Consider the following 14,522-nt stretch of genomic DNA (forward strand, 5'->3'; position numbering starts at 1 on the left):
ACAAAACTCTTAACATTTTTCACAATTTTTAAAATTTTAAAACTGATAATTGATTTGAAAAGACAAACAAATTTAAGATTCAAGGTACGAAGAACAATCGGTATACTATAGTTTTTTGATGACATTTTTTTTTAACTTTTAACCTTAATATAGTTGTATTTTGTTATCCATACGAGTCTTAAGTGAACGAATTTTGAATTGGATGTTAATGGAAAATCAAAGAGAAAATAAAAGAGAAATATAGTTTTTTTTGTTTGAATACACGTAGAAAATGAAAATGAAAAAAAATTAATAATATTTTAAAATTTTGATGATTAAGATTTTCTCTCAAATTCTTTTTTTTTATCCCAAATTATATCATTTTGTGAGAGAAAAATTATTAACAAAGAGAAAGTGATATTTTTCTTCTCTCAATGATTCTCTACGGCCAAACAACCGAAAATAATTTTCTCTCTTGTTCTTTTATTTTATGGGGATTACAAACATGCCCTTAGGTTGTGTTTGGAACACAAAAAATGAAGAAAATGTGATATGAAAGATGATGTCCATGGAAAATGAGAGAGAAATGGAAAATGAGAGAGAAAGTAAAGGAGAAATATAGTTTTTCGATGGGACCGGCAGCTAATTGGCTAAATTTAACAATACAATATCAAAAAGTTGAATTCGAAAGTTACCCAAAATTAGACTGGGTATCGGATGGGTCCACTTAACACAATCAAAGCTGGGGCCCACTCAGCTACCACACGGTGAATCATTGGGAAAGGTTCCCACATTGCTCTTCCATTGGACTTGAACGTTGTCGGACTGGCCTGCTCCTGCTGCTCGAAGTGCAAGTTCAAATTTCGAGCCTCGGAGCCGAACAGAATCTGGTGCACTTCCACTGCCTCTGCCATTCTTTGAGAAGTTAGGGTTTCTGTGAGGTAAGGTCTCCGCTACTAGTATGCACTCTTCGCTGACCTCATTTTTTTATCTGTACTGCGTGTTGGTTTTTGTATTTCGAATAGGTAAATTTAATTTTTCTTGCTTCAAATGAAAGGTAGATACACTTTGCCACACGCTTGCGCTGTTCAAGAAACTTCAAACAATCTTTTAATTTTTCCATTTTAGTTGCTGTATTTTCGCACTGAATATTTCGACCCGCATTTGCTTCATTGGTTTAAGCTTTTTAATGACTTTGAGAGAATTCTTTGATACTGAAAATGTCTGGCCCACACTGAACTATCGATCTCATCTTCCATTGACTTCCACATATTCTCTCTCTGGGGGATTATTGGGTTGGGAACAAACTGTCACATGGTTTAAACTCAGAGAGGACAACATATGGTCATTGAGATTGGTATGTTCTAATTAATATTAGCACAGATTTTCTGAAAGACATCTTATACCTTTCAAAAGAAAATTGTGAACGGCTTCACATTGCTGGGTAAAGTTAGTTGTCTAAGTTGAAAGTAACCTCATGTGGGTTCTTATTCACAGTCCATTGCTAGTTTACTGGTTCTTTAGGGTTAAATGGTGTCCCCAGTTTGTTCATTAAGAAATACAACAGTCAGATTCAAGTTCAATACACCTGTGTAATCTATTATTTGAATTCATTGCAACTTTTAGAAAATTTCCTCTTTATGTTTGAATATGTATTGAGGAGATGTCGATTACCATATTTATGTAGTACATCAGCTTTTCAGTTGATTGTTCCTCTTAAAAAAAATTGTTTGAATATGTATTGAGGAGATGTCGATTACCATATTTACGTAGTACATCAGCTTTTCAGTTTATTGTTCCTCTTATAAAAAAAAATGTTTGAATATGTATTGAGGAGATGTCAATTACCATATTTATGTTGTACATCAGCTTTTCAGTTGATTGTTCTTCTAGATGAGCGTGAATGTGCTGAAACCCCAGGTACTATTCATTCAAATAAAACCTGGAACTTTTTTCAAGTAAATCCTATGAGTGTTCTGCAGTGATGAATAATTTAATGCTGATTTCTTCAATTTACTGGTGAAGACTCTGAGAGATGGTACTTTGTTTTTGTAATTTTTTGATAACAATGAGAAAAACGATCCCACTAAGAGGGCTCTCAAAGGAGGCAAGAGTGCAAGAAAAAACAGATACAAAATGAAATAAAAGTGCAGCAAAACAACACCCACAAAGAAATGCCAAGGTAAGGTCAGCAGGGTAGCAACATTCTTACAATGAGGTGCTTCAGGGGATCCCTTTCCCTAACCAAGGTGTCAGTAATGCTATTGGCACTTTTAGGGTGTTTGCCTAGATACATCCAGAATCTATCATAAATTCTCAATTTCATCAAAATACATACACTATATGTCCTCAATGTCTGAGGAGTGCTACTTGATTGCAGAAATAACATACACCATCTGTCATCTAGCATCGTAAGGAAGATTAATTAGTTTCGTTATGGTCATAAGAAATATTAACATCATGGAAAAGATTTCACTGTTACTGGTATTTCTTCCTCTCTGAATTTTCTATTTCTTCTATGCTACTCAGAGATTCTACTGTTCGGTTTAGCCAGAACACTTGGGAGATGGTTATACTAATAACTTTGGTTTTGGGAGCCTTACTTGGAGTTATTTTCTTGGCTTCATTAGTAATCAAGAGTGGTAACTTATTTCCTTCTATACTTTTATGCCCATTAGGTTTAAGTCTTCTTATATGTTCTTTCAACTAATTCATTGTGGGCACCGATGCAGGTGGTGCAAGAGTAGTTCCACCAAACCCGAATGAGAAGGTATACACTCATAACTCTTTTATCTTGTGAGTCTTTGTTTAACTTTTATGTTGTGATCTTCATATATCTTTCATTTTTTTCTCGTTAGTAGCCGTTTAAGTCAGAAGAAAGTTCTGGACCTCTTTAAAGGTGGATCAAGGTTCTAGTCATGGAAATGCAGAATGCTTATGGGTTTGTGAAGATGGTTTGTATGCAGGCTGTTGCATAAGGGTGAAGTTGTCTATGGGTGTAGTCATTGTTTACTTGAGGGAATATTGGATGGTCTGACTTCTTTTCTGCTTGGAACTCTTATCAACACTTGGAGAGAGCTTCATACTCCATTGTTCAAACTTAGTGTTCATGTGGGGTTAATCACTCAAAGCAGGACTGGTGAAAATCTTCTATATTATTACTAACCTCTGGTACATTGTTGACAGAAGTTCCAAAATTACCATATTTTACTACATGTCATCCTTTTACTGGATGCACTAGCATGGCTAGAAGCAAAAGTTATCCAAACCTTTGCATGGGTTATAATCAGGGGATTAAAACTTGCTGACTCAACCTGTGACTCGGGTGGGTCGGCTGAGATTTGTTACTGCACGGGTTAGATCAGGAGTTTGGGCAAGTCTCCCTTGACTCGCATTGAGTATGCCCAAGTCCTGATCTGACTCGGTATTTCAGTGGGTCTTGAGTGCAAGTGTAACATCCTGGTTATGATCATGGTTTTTTGACCCAACAAGTCAATCTGTGACTCAACTGGGTCAACTTGTTTTTTCAAGGGGCAGGTCACGTCTGATCAGGAGGTCGGATTCGCCCCTTCTGTTGGGTCGGTTTATCCCATTCCAGACGTAAACTTGGGGTAAGTCAGGGGGGAGGGTTCCTGATTCTAGTGTGAAGTTGGGTCTAATGGCCATCCTAGAATGACTAGCTAGGTTAGGAAGCTTATTTTCTAACTAATAAACTCAAGATTTTTGTTTTCACTAATCTATGTAAGATTATTCTTTAATACTCCCCCTCACGTGTAAGGCCATCTTTTGTGGCTCCTACGTGGATAGTTTGGGTGAAGGCCCACATATGAGCACCTACTCTGATAATATGTGAAGTTGGGCCCAAAGATCCATCTCAGAATGACTACCCAAGTTAGGAAGTCACTTTTACAACTAATAAATTCAAAATCTTTTTACTTACTAATCTATGTAGACTATTCTTTAATATCTGGGTTGGAAAACCTTTGTTACAATGACTTATTCGCATGCCAATGCAATGTGTTGCATGAAATATCTAATGTGGCATACCCTAACTAACTAAATTCTTTTGACTTAACAGTGGGGAAAATTTCATGAAAAACTGCCTTCTTGACAAACCTTGCTTCTGTTTTTACCAATATTCTGGAATAGATCTGCTGGCCTTATTTTTTATTCACCATCCTGATAGTAGGCATAAATCTTATAATACCTGATTGTGATGCATGTTGCCTTATCTGATTCTGTTGACCGCAATTACAAAAAACAATATCTCAAATTATGATTTTGTTTGAGAAGTTGAATCTCTGACCGGAAATATGAATCCATTTTGTATTGTATGGCTTAGGATGAGTCAAATTTCTTAGAGTCTGAGAAGAGTGGTTTAAGAACTTTGAAAATTTATGTAGACTAGTAATTCAAAAATAAATTAACTGGCAAAGTTTCCTCAGGTTCTGGCGCCACATAAAACTGTATCAACTAGAAAATTTTTAGCACCATTTCTTCTTTGCTTGCAAAACCATCCACCAATGACAGATGATGCCAATGAAAGTATAGCTCCATTATGTGCTCTAGCTGTGCAATTGTTCTGACTGTAGCTCTCTACTGAGTAAAACTGACTATGCTGTGAAAAGTTGAATTTCTTTGTTGTGTTTCATGGGTTGATCTTTTATTGTGCCCAGACAACAAAAACATACTCAAAAGCTGAAGTTGCTCTCCACAACAAAAAGAATGATTGTTGGATTATCATAAAAAAAAAGGTTTCAGTAATGCTTTCGTGTTCAATGACTTCTTTATTCCATGCCAGCAGGATAACCTCATGCTGACGGAATACATGCTTCTGCGTATTGTAGGTTTATGATGTTACACCATATGTGGAAGAACATCCAGGTGGTGATGCAATATTGGCACATGCTGGAGATGATTCAACTGAAGGCTTTTATGGGTATGCATCCAATTGTTTTCCCCTTTTTATTTGTAAATCTTCCAGTGCAGCAGATTTCACTAGGTTAGCAAGTTCTCATGGCCTCGGATTCCATTGGTGGTTCTCTCATGTTTGAAGGAGATCCTAAAGTTGTAACCAGTTGGTGCAGAAATCTCCGTGGCATCATAAAAAATATTCAGCTCCTTGCTCTTGACTGTGTTTCTTGCTGGACTCCTGTTCCTTGTTCAGAAAATTGTACTGGTGGCTCTTCAGCAAAGGGGGTTAACCTTCAAATGCTCGTTGTTATGGGTGCCTGTTCCATCTTTCCTTGATTTAATTGTCTTCGGCCTTCAATAGAATTTCATCTTTTCAAAAAAGGAAAAGTTTGGAACTCAATCTATCAATTTGCGTTGGTGTGATTGGTGAAAGCAATTCTAAAAGAGGTAGTGTGAAGTTTGGTCCAAGGCCCATCCCAAAATGACTAGCCAACTTAGCAAACCTCTTTCCCAACTAATAAACTCAAGATCTTTGTACTCACTAATCCGTGTGACAATTCCTTAATACTTCCCCTTGCGTGTAGGTCCTCTTTTGTGGCTCTACAAGTGGATAATTTAGGTGTAGGCCCTCTTTTGTGGCTCTACAAGTGAATAGTTTAGGTGGAGACCATCTTTTGTGGTTTTACTAGTGGATAATTTAGGTCTAAGCCCTTTCTTGTGGCTTTACAAATAGATATTTTTAGGTGTAGGCCCATATATAAGTCCTTGTTCCGAGACCATGTTGAATTTATGGAAAAGTGAAAAACTTCATTGATTCGTTGTAATATGAGTACATGAACCTTTATTTATAATAGAGGAAAATAGTAGAGTCCAATTATAATTAAACTACCATTGTCCCAATTACACCCCAAACACTTAAAGATAAGTCCTAGAATAATTAAACAACTGAACATAAATAGAAGACTAACATAACTAAAACACCTTTAAACTTAGACTCTTCTGTGAGACTCATGTTAGACTCCACCATATTAATTTTGGCTCTGTGAGACTTTTTCCTGTGAGAGTCATGTAAGAGTCTTCCATATCTTCTCTTCAATACTCCCCTTCAAGCTGGATTTTATAACTTCAGCTTGCAATGAAAAAGATTCTTGGTCTTCAATTTTTTTTGCTGCAAAAAATTATTTATAGATGCAAAAATTTTATCTTTTATGCTCCCCCTTTGTTGAATATTTTGGTCACATAAAAATTACCACAACATGTGGAACAAAATACCTCTTTCTTGTACTTCTTCTCCCCTCAAGCTGGGGATAAAAAGGACATAGAGATCCAACTTAGACAAAACACAATATGGGAGAAGACAATTACTCCTAGCTGTACGATAAAGCTCCATACTGTAGTCAAAATGGTCATAGTTTGAAACACACTCCTACTCAATTTTAAAGCCGAAAAACTAGCCCAACTTTAGAGCTTAAAAAAAAAACTACTCACTTTTTAAGGGTAACTCAAACACAAATCACCTCTTAGGTGGAGAATTAGAGACTTGACTCAAGTTGGATGTTGGACACACTCCTATACTTTTTAGGTAGTGGGACTAGATATTTTTTTGAAGTGATAAAAACACAAGATGATAAACTAAATAAATACTTAAGGAAAAACAACTTTAGCTAGAAGGAGGTGACTATGCAATACTCATACTTCCAAAGTGACCATTTTTTTGAAAAATAGAGGAGACTATAACAGTAGAGCTTAATAAACTTGACCAAGTATAATTTTTTTTCATAAAATATACTTCTTTTGAGATAAAGAATCCGATAGATTTTGGAATTTGTAATCTGGCCGAACTGAGTACTATTTCTTCTTTGGCTAGCGTCATCATTGACTTTTCCAAGAACAATATCACCCTCTAGAAAACTCAGATTTAGAATTGATAAGAAATAGACTTACGGATCTTTTTTTGGATATATAATTCTACCTGTCAAGTCTCGTTCTTGATGGCATAAGACTCGAAAATAGAAGCTTTCTGCTGCTGCTCGAACTTCTCTTGCAGTTTGATTTTTACTGCTTCAAATATTTATTTTTTTTTGTAGAAAACTCCGATTGCCAAAATTCGTTTTGCGTTGGAAAGTAGACTCGAGTATCTTTTTGTAAATATATAATTTGCAATTTGAAAAACTTAGTATGGAGCTGCAAAGGCCTAGAAAACAATGGGTATTGGAACTAAAAAGAGAAAAAAAAGGATAAATACAAACTTAAACTACTAGAGATGATAGATCAGAAAAAGGATCATATTATCTCTATGGGTTGACCTAGTTAACTCACAGAAACCTCTTTCCCAACTTATAAACTCAAGATCTTTGTACTCACTAATCCATGTGAGACTATTCCTTAACACTCCCCCTCACGTGTAGGCCATTTTTTGTGGCTCTACAAGTGGATAATTTTGGTATAGGCCTTCTTTTGTGGTTCTACAAGTGGATAATTTTAGGTGTAGGCCATCTTTTGTGGCTTTACAAGTGGAGAGTTTAGGTGTAGGCCCTCTTTTGTGGTTCTACAAGTGGATAGTTTACATGTAGGCCCTCTTTAGTGGCTCTACAAGTGGAGAGTTTAGGTGTAGGACCTCTTTTGTGGTTATACTAGTGGATAGTTTAGGTGTAGACCCTCTTTTGTGGTTCTACAAGTGGATAGTTTAGGTATAGACTCTCTTTTGTGGCTCTATAAGTGGATATTTTAGGTGTAGGCCATTTTTTTGTGGCTCTACAAGTGGATAGTTTAGGTGTAAGCCCACATATGAGTACCTGTTCTGATACCATGTTGAATTTTTAGAAAAGAGAATAACTTCATTGACTTGTAATTTGAGTACATGAGCCCTTATTTATAATAGTGGAAAATGAAACTTCTTTCCCAACTAATAAATTCAAAATCTTCGTACTCACTAATCCATGTGGGACTATTCCTTAACAAGTAGTATCAACAAGTCCTACTTTAGGTGGACATTTAGTTGATAACCATGATTTTCAGATTCTTTTGACCACCTTTATTTCTGAAAAGAAGAGTGTGGCCCTAAGTCCACCTGCACCCAAATTTTAATTTAACCACCGAATTTGAATTGAATGACTTAAAATTGATCTTTTTTTTTTTGTTATACATTTATCTATTATGCCACAAATTCATGTTGATATTCATTTGAGATTATTTATTTATTTCATCAATCTTGAGTAATAAGACAGAGATAATGACATTGTTGTAATTATATTGAAGTAAATTAATTGTCAATAAAATCAGTTTGAACTATTGAACATTTTGATCTATTGAAAGTAATTTTTATCATTTTTTAATATTAATTGGATATAAAAAAGGCAACTGCTAACGATCTGTTTAATTGTTTTATAAGATTTGTATAACTGTTAAAGTTGGGTTAAAGTCCATTCCAAGTGACTAACCAAAATTTAGAGGCTCTTTCCCAATTAACAGCTAGAAAATTTTCCACCTTAGATCCGGTTATGGGTACAAAGCGGGGCATGAACTAGGCCCCATAGAAAAGATATCACGTCGAAGTTGGGTTCAAATCCATCTGAAAATGATTAGCTACAGTTAAAAGACTGTTTTTACAACTAATAAGCTAAGGATTTTCCTTTAATTTTTGTAAGGTTATTTTCACTAAAAACAACTAATGGCTGAGCTTTTATTTATAAAACCATTTTGATGTTTTATGTCTCCTTTTCTTCTCGTGAACCGTTTTGTTTTCCCTAGTGAGACCGAGATTATCATTTTATGTTTTTTTTCTATCTGCAGGCCTCAGCATGCCACACGAGTTTTTGACATGGTTGAAGAATTCTATATTGGAGATTTGAAGGAGTGACGCTGATGAGTGGTACTGGAAAAGATGGTATCTTGTCAATTTTGAAGAGGGGTGTGAAGCTATTGCTGCTGCTGCTGCTGCGTCTGTTACAGAACTATCAGGTGCGTAAAAGCATTACCTAATTTCGTACTAAAAGATGGATAAGTTGATTTTTCAGAAAAAAAAAAAAGTTGAGTAGCAATGATGGTGTTCTTCATATGTCATCTGCAAGAGTTATTTCTTGACCAAAGCTACTCTTTAAATTGTTTTTCTTGTTGTTAAGTAGGCGCTGATTAATTAAAACACAATGAAATGGTTTCAACCGCACCAATTGGGGAGAGACAGAGTACCAAAATACTTTAATGGGGCTATCTTGATTATAATATTATAGAACTATCAGGAAGTTATTGAAATACTCTTTGACTTCTAATACTCTCCCTTAAGTTTGAACTATAACTTGGTAACATTTTTTTTATTGAAGTCTCATTTTCCTAGAGGCTTTTTGTGAACCAATCTGTTTAATGGTTTTAACTTAGGGGGGTAACTAGTTTGCCATTAATCATTGTATCTCTCACAAAATGAAGCTAACTTTTCTAATTTTGTTTTCTCATGGAAAATAAAATTATTGATAATAAAGATGCTACTTGATTGTTACATATAAGCACCGTATGTCTTTAGAAGTAAGTTTTAATTCATTTAACACTAACTAAATCCATATAAGTTCATTTACATATGAGTCATTGCATGATACTCTACCTCAGAATTAGAAAATGTCATTACGTTCTGTTTTTTACTCTTCCAACTAATGAATTTGCCTCCAATAAATACACAAAAACTTGTCATAGTTTTTTTTGTTCAGTTTAAATCCAAAGTAATTTACATTTAAGTATCCTTTTATCTAGAGGTAATCATGAGGGAGCTTCCTATATACTAATAGGAAAAGCAATATCACAATCACATATATCTGTTGTCCAACCAATATTTTGTACATAATCTTGCCTTTTAGTATAGAGATGTCCTAATCCCACAAATTTTGACCAAACTTCATAAGAGATGTCCTAGTAAAATATGTCAGTGATATAGTTCCTTTGTGACAATATTACACCTTGCTTATGGTTATTAAATCCCTATAATATTTTAGAGATCCAAGATCTTTGGTTTGAAAGTGTCTACAAAGATATATTTCACTTCGCTAATATCTTTGTTTCACTTCTATTCGACACATTGTCATTTACAAGAACCGTAGTCTCAAAACAAATGAAGAATGATTAGAGTGGCTCCTCAAAAATCCAAAGGTTGTGATAATTTTACTAAATTTATCAAACTAGACCCTAGAGATTTTATTTCAAACCCTAAATAGATTTATGTAGTTTACGAACTTTTTTATTTTTAGCTTCAACAACATACCCAAGAGGTTATTTTATATAAATTTCTTCCTAAAAATCACCATAGAGGAACATGTTTTTAATATCAAGTTGAAATAAAAGCAACCTTTAGTTTTTGGAACAAAAATAAAATTTGAATTATATTCATGCAAGCCATTAGAGAAAACTTGTCAAATACATCCGCAATGTTTGTGTGTAATTTTTGGCCACCAATCACGCTTTATACCTTTCAATTGTCACATCAATATTATATTTTATAATATACGACCAACGATAACCAACAATAGTGACATCTATTGGAAGCTCAACTAATGTCTAGGTCTATCACATCATCCACAACTTTCTTTCGACAGACAAACATAAGACTTCATGCACTTTACTAAGGATAGAAAGACTAGACAACAAAATTAAATGTACTAAATTAAATGTAATTTGACTATGGTTGCTACTCAATGGAATTTCAAAGGAGATAGATGTCTCATTTGTACATGCCATAACTAAGGTGTCACAACAATAACTCTTAAGTGGTAGAAGCCTTTTCTCTCACGTTTGAAACAAATTATCCTCTTGTCTACAAATCTTGAACTAAACAATAAGAAGGAAAATTGTTGTAAAACAATTCAATAATTTAGTGAGTTGAGTTACTGATGACAAATTGATTGGAAACTTAGGAATAGACAAAACAGAGGATAACAAAAAAATGGTGTTAGGTGAACAACCTCTTCAACTATGACTAACAAAGTTAACCCATATGCTAATTATTAGACTTACAAGAAGATCGAAGAGATGAAGGAGTGGACAAAACGATACCTAACATAAGGGGTAATGTCCTAGAATCAATAACCCATGAAGACATATGTAGTATAGACGTACCTAGTGTAGCTAGAGTAGCATTGGCTGAGGATGAAGTGTTGGCCATAATAATTATAATGGAAGTAGGAACAGTTGTTAGTTGATGCAATTGATGAAAAAGTAATTGAATTTCATCTTATGAGTTATTGGTAAATCCTTTAAATACAATGGAATTGGCACATGCTGGTTTTCCAAACTTGTTTCATATGGAGTGAGAAGGCTGGTTATGAGTTATAGTATCCTTATTAGCTTTAGATACAATTGCAAGTTCAACTTTAATCACCCTTTTATTAGCTTTGGATACGAGTTCAATGATCGCTTATCAAACAAATTGGATTTGGGCATAAACTAATGCTCGAGTCTCTTTTGACAATGAATTATTTGAGCCAAAATTTGATAAGCATGTGCCTAATTGCTTGAGATTCTACTCAACCAGAAATGCAGCTACCCCTCACACTAGAGCAACATTCTCGAATTGTTGTCGTCGTGAATTAAATTTGTAGCTCTACTGAACCAGTACCCCATCAAAAGTAACTCTTATCATAGGCTAATAGCAATGGAACCTAACCTGTATTATATTTTGTAACCATGATAACGCATCTATACCATTCGTACAGTGTAGATTAATGCTTCTTACGAGTTACGACTGCCATTACAGGAATGCAAGAACGATCATATCACTCCTTTGACATCTTAATTCTTACCCCACTAAAAAGGGCAAATGGAGAAGAATCTGCTGAGATTCTACTTGATAGGTTTTCGGCGTTAGTGACATCCGCTTTCTGCTGTGACGATCATCCGAGACGGAGAGGCCTCTCGCCCACTAGGACACCACCCTCTCCTGCTAGCTAGTCTGAGGATGCTCTCTTCTAGTGGGCGGCGTGGAGTAACACTGCACCTCAACAGTGCCAACCATTCACCAGTGTGAGATTATTCTCTTTAGTGGGTTTCATGTGGATTAGAGATTTGTGGACGCTTTGCGTTTCTACTTTCTGGATTCGAATCCGAATTGATCCGTCCCCATGTAAGTAAACTAGTTTTAGAACTGTAGCATTGTTTGGAGTCCCATAAAGAATTAGGCCAAAAGAATCAGTTCAGTCACCATCTGGGTTTAGGAGATAAGTTTCGTAGGCTTGAGCAATGAGTAGGTTCAGTGAATTGGCCGTGTTTGGTTGCTCCGGATAAGGATTCTCCACTGGTATCCGAGCCCTGCCAAGTCACACTTGTTTCGAATTGAAATCTCTGTGGAAATGAGTGAAACCTCAGCATCTTAACCAACATTCAACTAAACCACAATATAATACTGGAGGTTTATCATTTTATTTCCAAACGTTAACGAGGAAGCAACGACTGAAGTGCTTAAAGTAACTGGTTATTCATCGAAGGGATAAAAAAATCCGAGCAGAATGATTCAAAGCAAGAGAAAGCGTGAGGCATGCGCGTTGGAGCAAGCTTCCTCTTTACGTGCAGAAGAATAACGAGAAAAGAACAAGAATTCCTGGGTCAATAAGGGTAAACTGAAGAAGCAGACCGGAACTTGAGGCTAACGAGAAAGACTTCAAAAGCCAGAATTTAAGAGTGAAGAAAGAGAACCGAAAGGTAGGCTATGGATATGATGGACAGAGTAAGGAAGAATCATGCAACAAAGTGCACCCCCTACAGAGGCTTTCAGTTAAAAAAAAGGGTATCCCGGGCTCATTATGCGAGAGCAAAGAATAGTCTTAAATATAAAAACAAATAAAAAGAAAGATGAGTTGGATCCTCTTTTACCCTAAAATCTACTGTGGGTCAAGTGACTCACTCAGTGATCCATTTGGTTAATCGGCTGAGCCATCTCTAAAGAGTCAAGAGTTAAGACTCGTTTCCTTAAGAAAAACCAGACAGTTTGACATGCTCAAGACTATAACCCAAAGCACAGTGTCACACTACGTTCCGTCTCTCTCTCTCTGTCATCGTGAGAGGAAGAGGAAGCTCTTTCTTTTGAGTTTCTTTGCTTCGTCTTTAGAGGAAGGCTAGGTACGAATATAAACCATGCAGGCAGTGTCTCAGCTTCTAGAAGTCGAACTACAATTATTTTAATGGAGATCCGATGAAATATGTCTGCGTTTTTTCGTCTTTTCTTTTCACCAGGAGAATGATTCCCCCGCCAGTGGAGCACAATGCAAGGAATGTACTACTATCTCGATCGTGGGAGATCAGATAGACACGAAACTGGCAGGGGTAGAATTTGGAGTGTGCTTCTCACTGGACATTCATCGAACACTTTCGGGATTATTATAGTGATAGAGCAATCGAGTGGAAGCAGGACAAGGGCATCTCCCTCTGCGTGGGTGCGTTGCAATCGGTAATGATGGCAATGATATCAAACGCCGACTCGGTTTCTGGAGGCCGACTGGCCGACGCGAGTGAGGTGGCCAGTGGCGGCGCCTGCGCTCTGTGTTCACCTGGTTGGCCCACCGCAACATAAACGCACGGTGTACACTTGTCTCCCACACGTAGCCGCTGGGGGTTGGTGAATTCCTCGTGGGTTAGGTCAGGTAAACCAACGCCTGACCGGCTGCAGCCGGTCGCCAACTTTTTCCGACAGCCGCGATGAAAGATCGGGAATGAGGAAACAAAACAAACAACCGAATAATTCCCGTTCTGCCCTCCCGAGTCCTCAGTCCTTCCTCAAACTCATGGTTTTTCTTAATCCTCTCTTATTAACAAAACGTTCGCCCACAGGAAATGGACTCGAGACATGAGAGTCAATTCAGGCGACTAGACAAGTCTCTCATCCACTCGGCCTATCTCTGTTACTGTGGTTCGGGCTCAAGTCTCGCGTCTACATCTAAATAGAGTCGTGGTAACACATCATGTGGGTCAGTGTCACAAACGGGTATCGTTGACGTAAGAATCTCAAGTCGAAAAGCAGGCTTGAGGACACGAGGAAACAGAAAACGGGGGACGCAGACGAACGCCGCGTGGCGATTGCTGAGGGCAATGCGCAGCGGCGCAAGGAAGAAGGCGGCCGATTTCTCCGTTGGTTTTCTGCCTCACGCAAAGTGCGACAGTTTTGAGAGCTGGGGACCTATCAAGTGAAATATAGTAAAGGGACGTGAGGGTATTTAAGTAAATGTAGGAGGGCTGCTGCCGTAGTGAAAACGGAGATCCACAGAAACCAGAGAGAGGCAAACATGATCATGGGATCTCTGCATGTTTTAATTGCAGAATCCCTGCAGATCTTCTCCTCAGAAAATATTTTCGCTTTTCTTGTTTCCAAAAAGATAAAATAATTAAACGGGAAGTGGGTTTAATGAAGTTAATTAACTTTTATCTCCGCCGCTTTGGGGGTAGGCTCAGGGGAGACACTTTTGGCTGTGTTTTAGAAAAAAACATCTATATAATCTGGAATAGGCATCATATATATGCGTATATAAATACTGGAGAATGAAAGATAGTAGCTTGGGGTAATGTGCTGTTTGTCGTATGGGCACGCTTCCTGAGCGCTTTTCTTCTGTCATCCTTGCGTGAGCAAAGCTCCAATTCCGTTTCTGGTTGGGTTTTGAGCGAAG

The 14,522-nt window shown here is 36.9% G+C and overlaps 1 protein-coding gene across 1 annotated transcript; it reads left to right on the forward strand.

The window, feature by feature from the left end:
* Positions 1–797: 797 nt before the first annotated feature.
* Positions 798–9,186, forward strand: LOC137937890 (cytochrome B5-like protein). The gene is made up of 6 exons (XM_068783078.1): positions 798–920; positions 2,509–2,621; positions 2,712–2,749; positions 4,656–4,733; positions 4,827–4,918; positions 8,686–9,186. Exons 2-6 carry the CDS (start codon positions 2,546–2,548, stop codon positions 8,750–8,752), a joined length of 351 nt encoding a protein of 116 aa, XP_068639179.1. The 5' UTR covers positions 798–920; positions 2,509–2,545; the 3' UTR covers positions 8,753–9,186.
* Positions 9,187–14,522: the final 5,336 nt, after the last annotated feature.

The sequence above is a fragment of the Aristolochia californica genome, unplaced genomic scaffold (assembly GCF_029961685.1).
Source record: "Aristolochia californica isolate CCGP_79_NKW_82.1479 unplaced genomic scaffold, dmAriCali1.0.hap1 SCAF_7, whole genome shotgun sequence".
Lineage (NCBI taxonomy): Eukaryota > Viridiplantae > Streptophyta > Magnoliopsida > Piperales > Aristolochiaceae > Aristolochia > Aristolochia californica.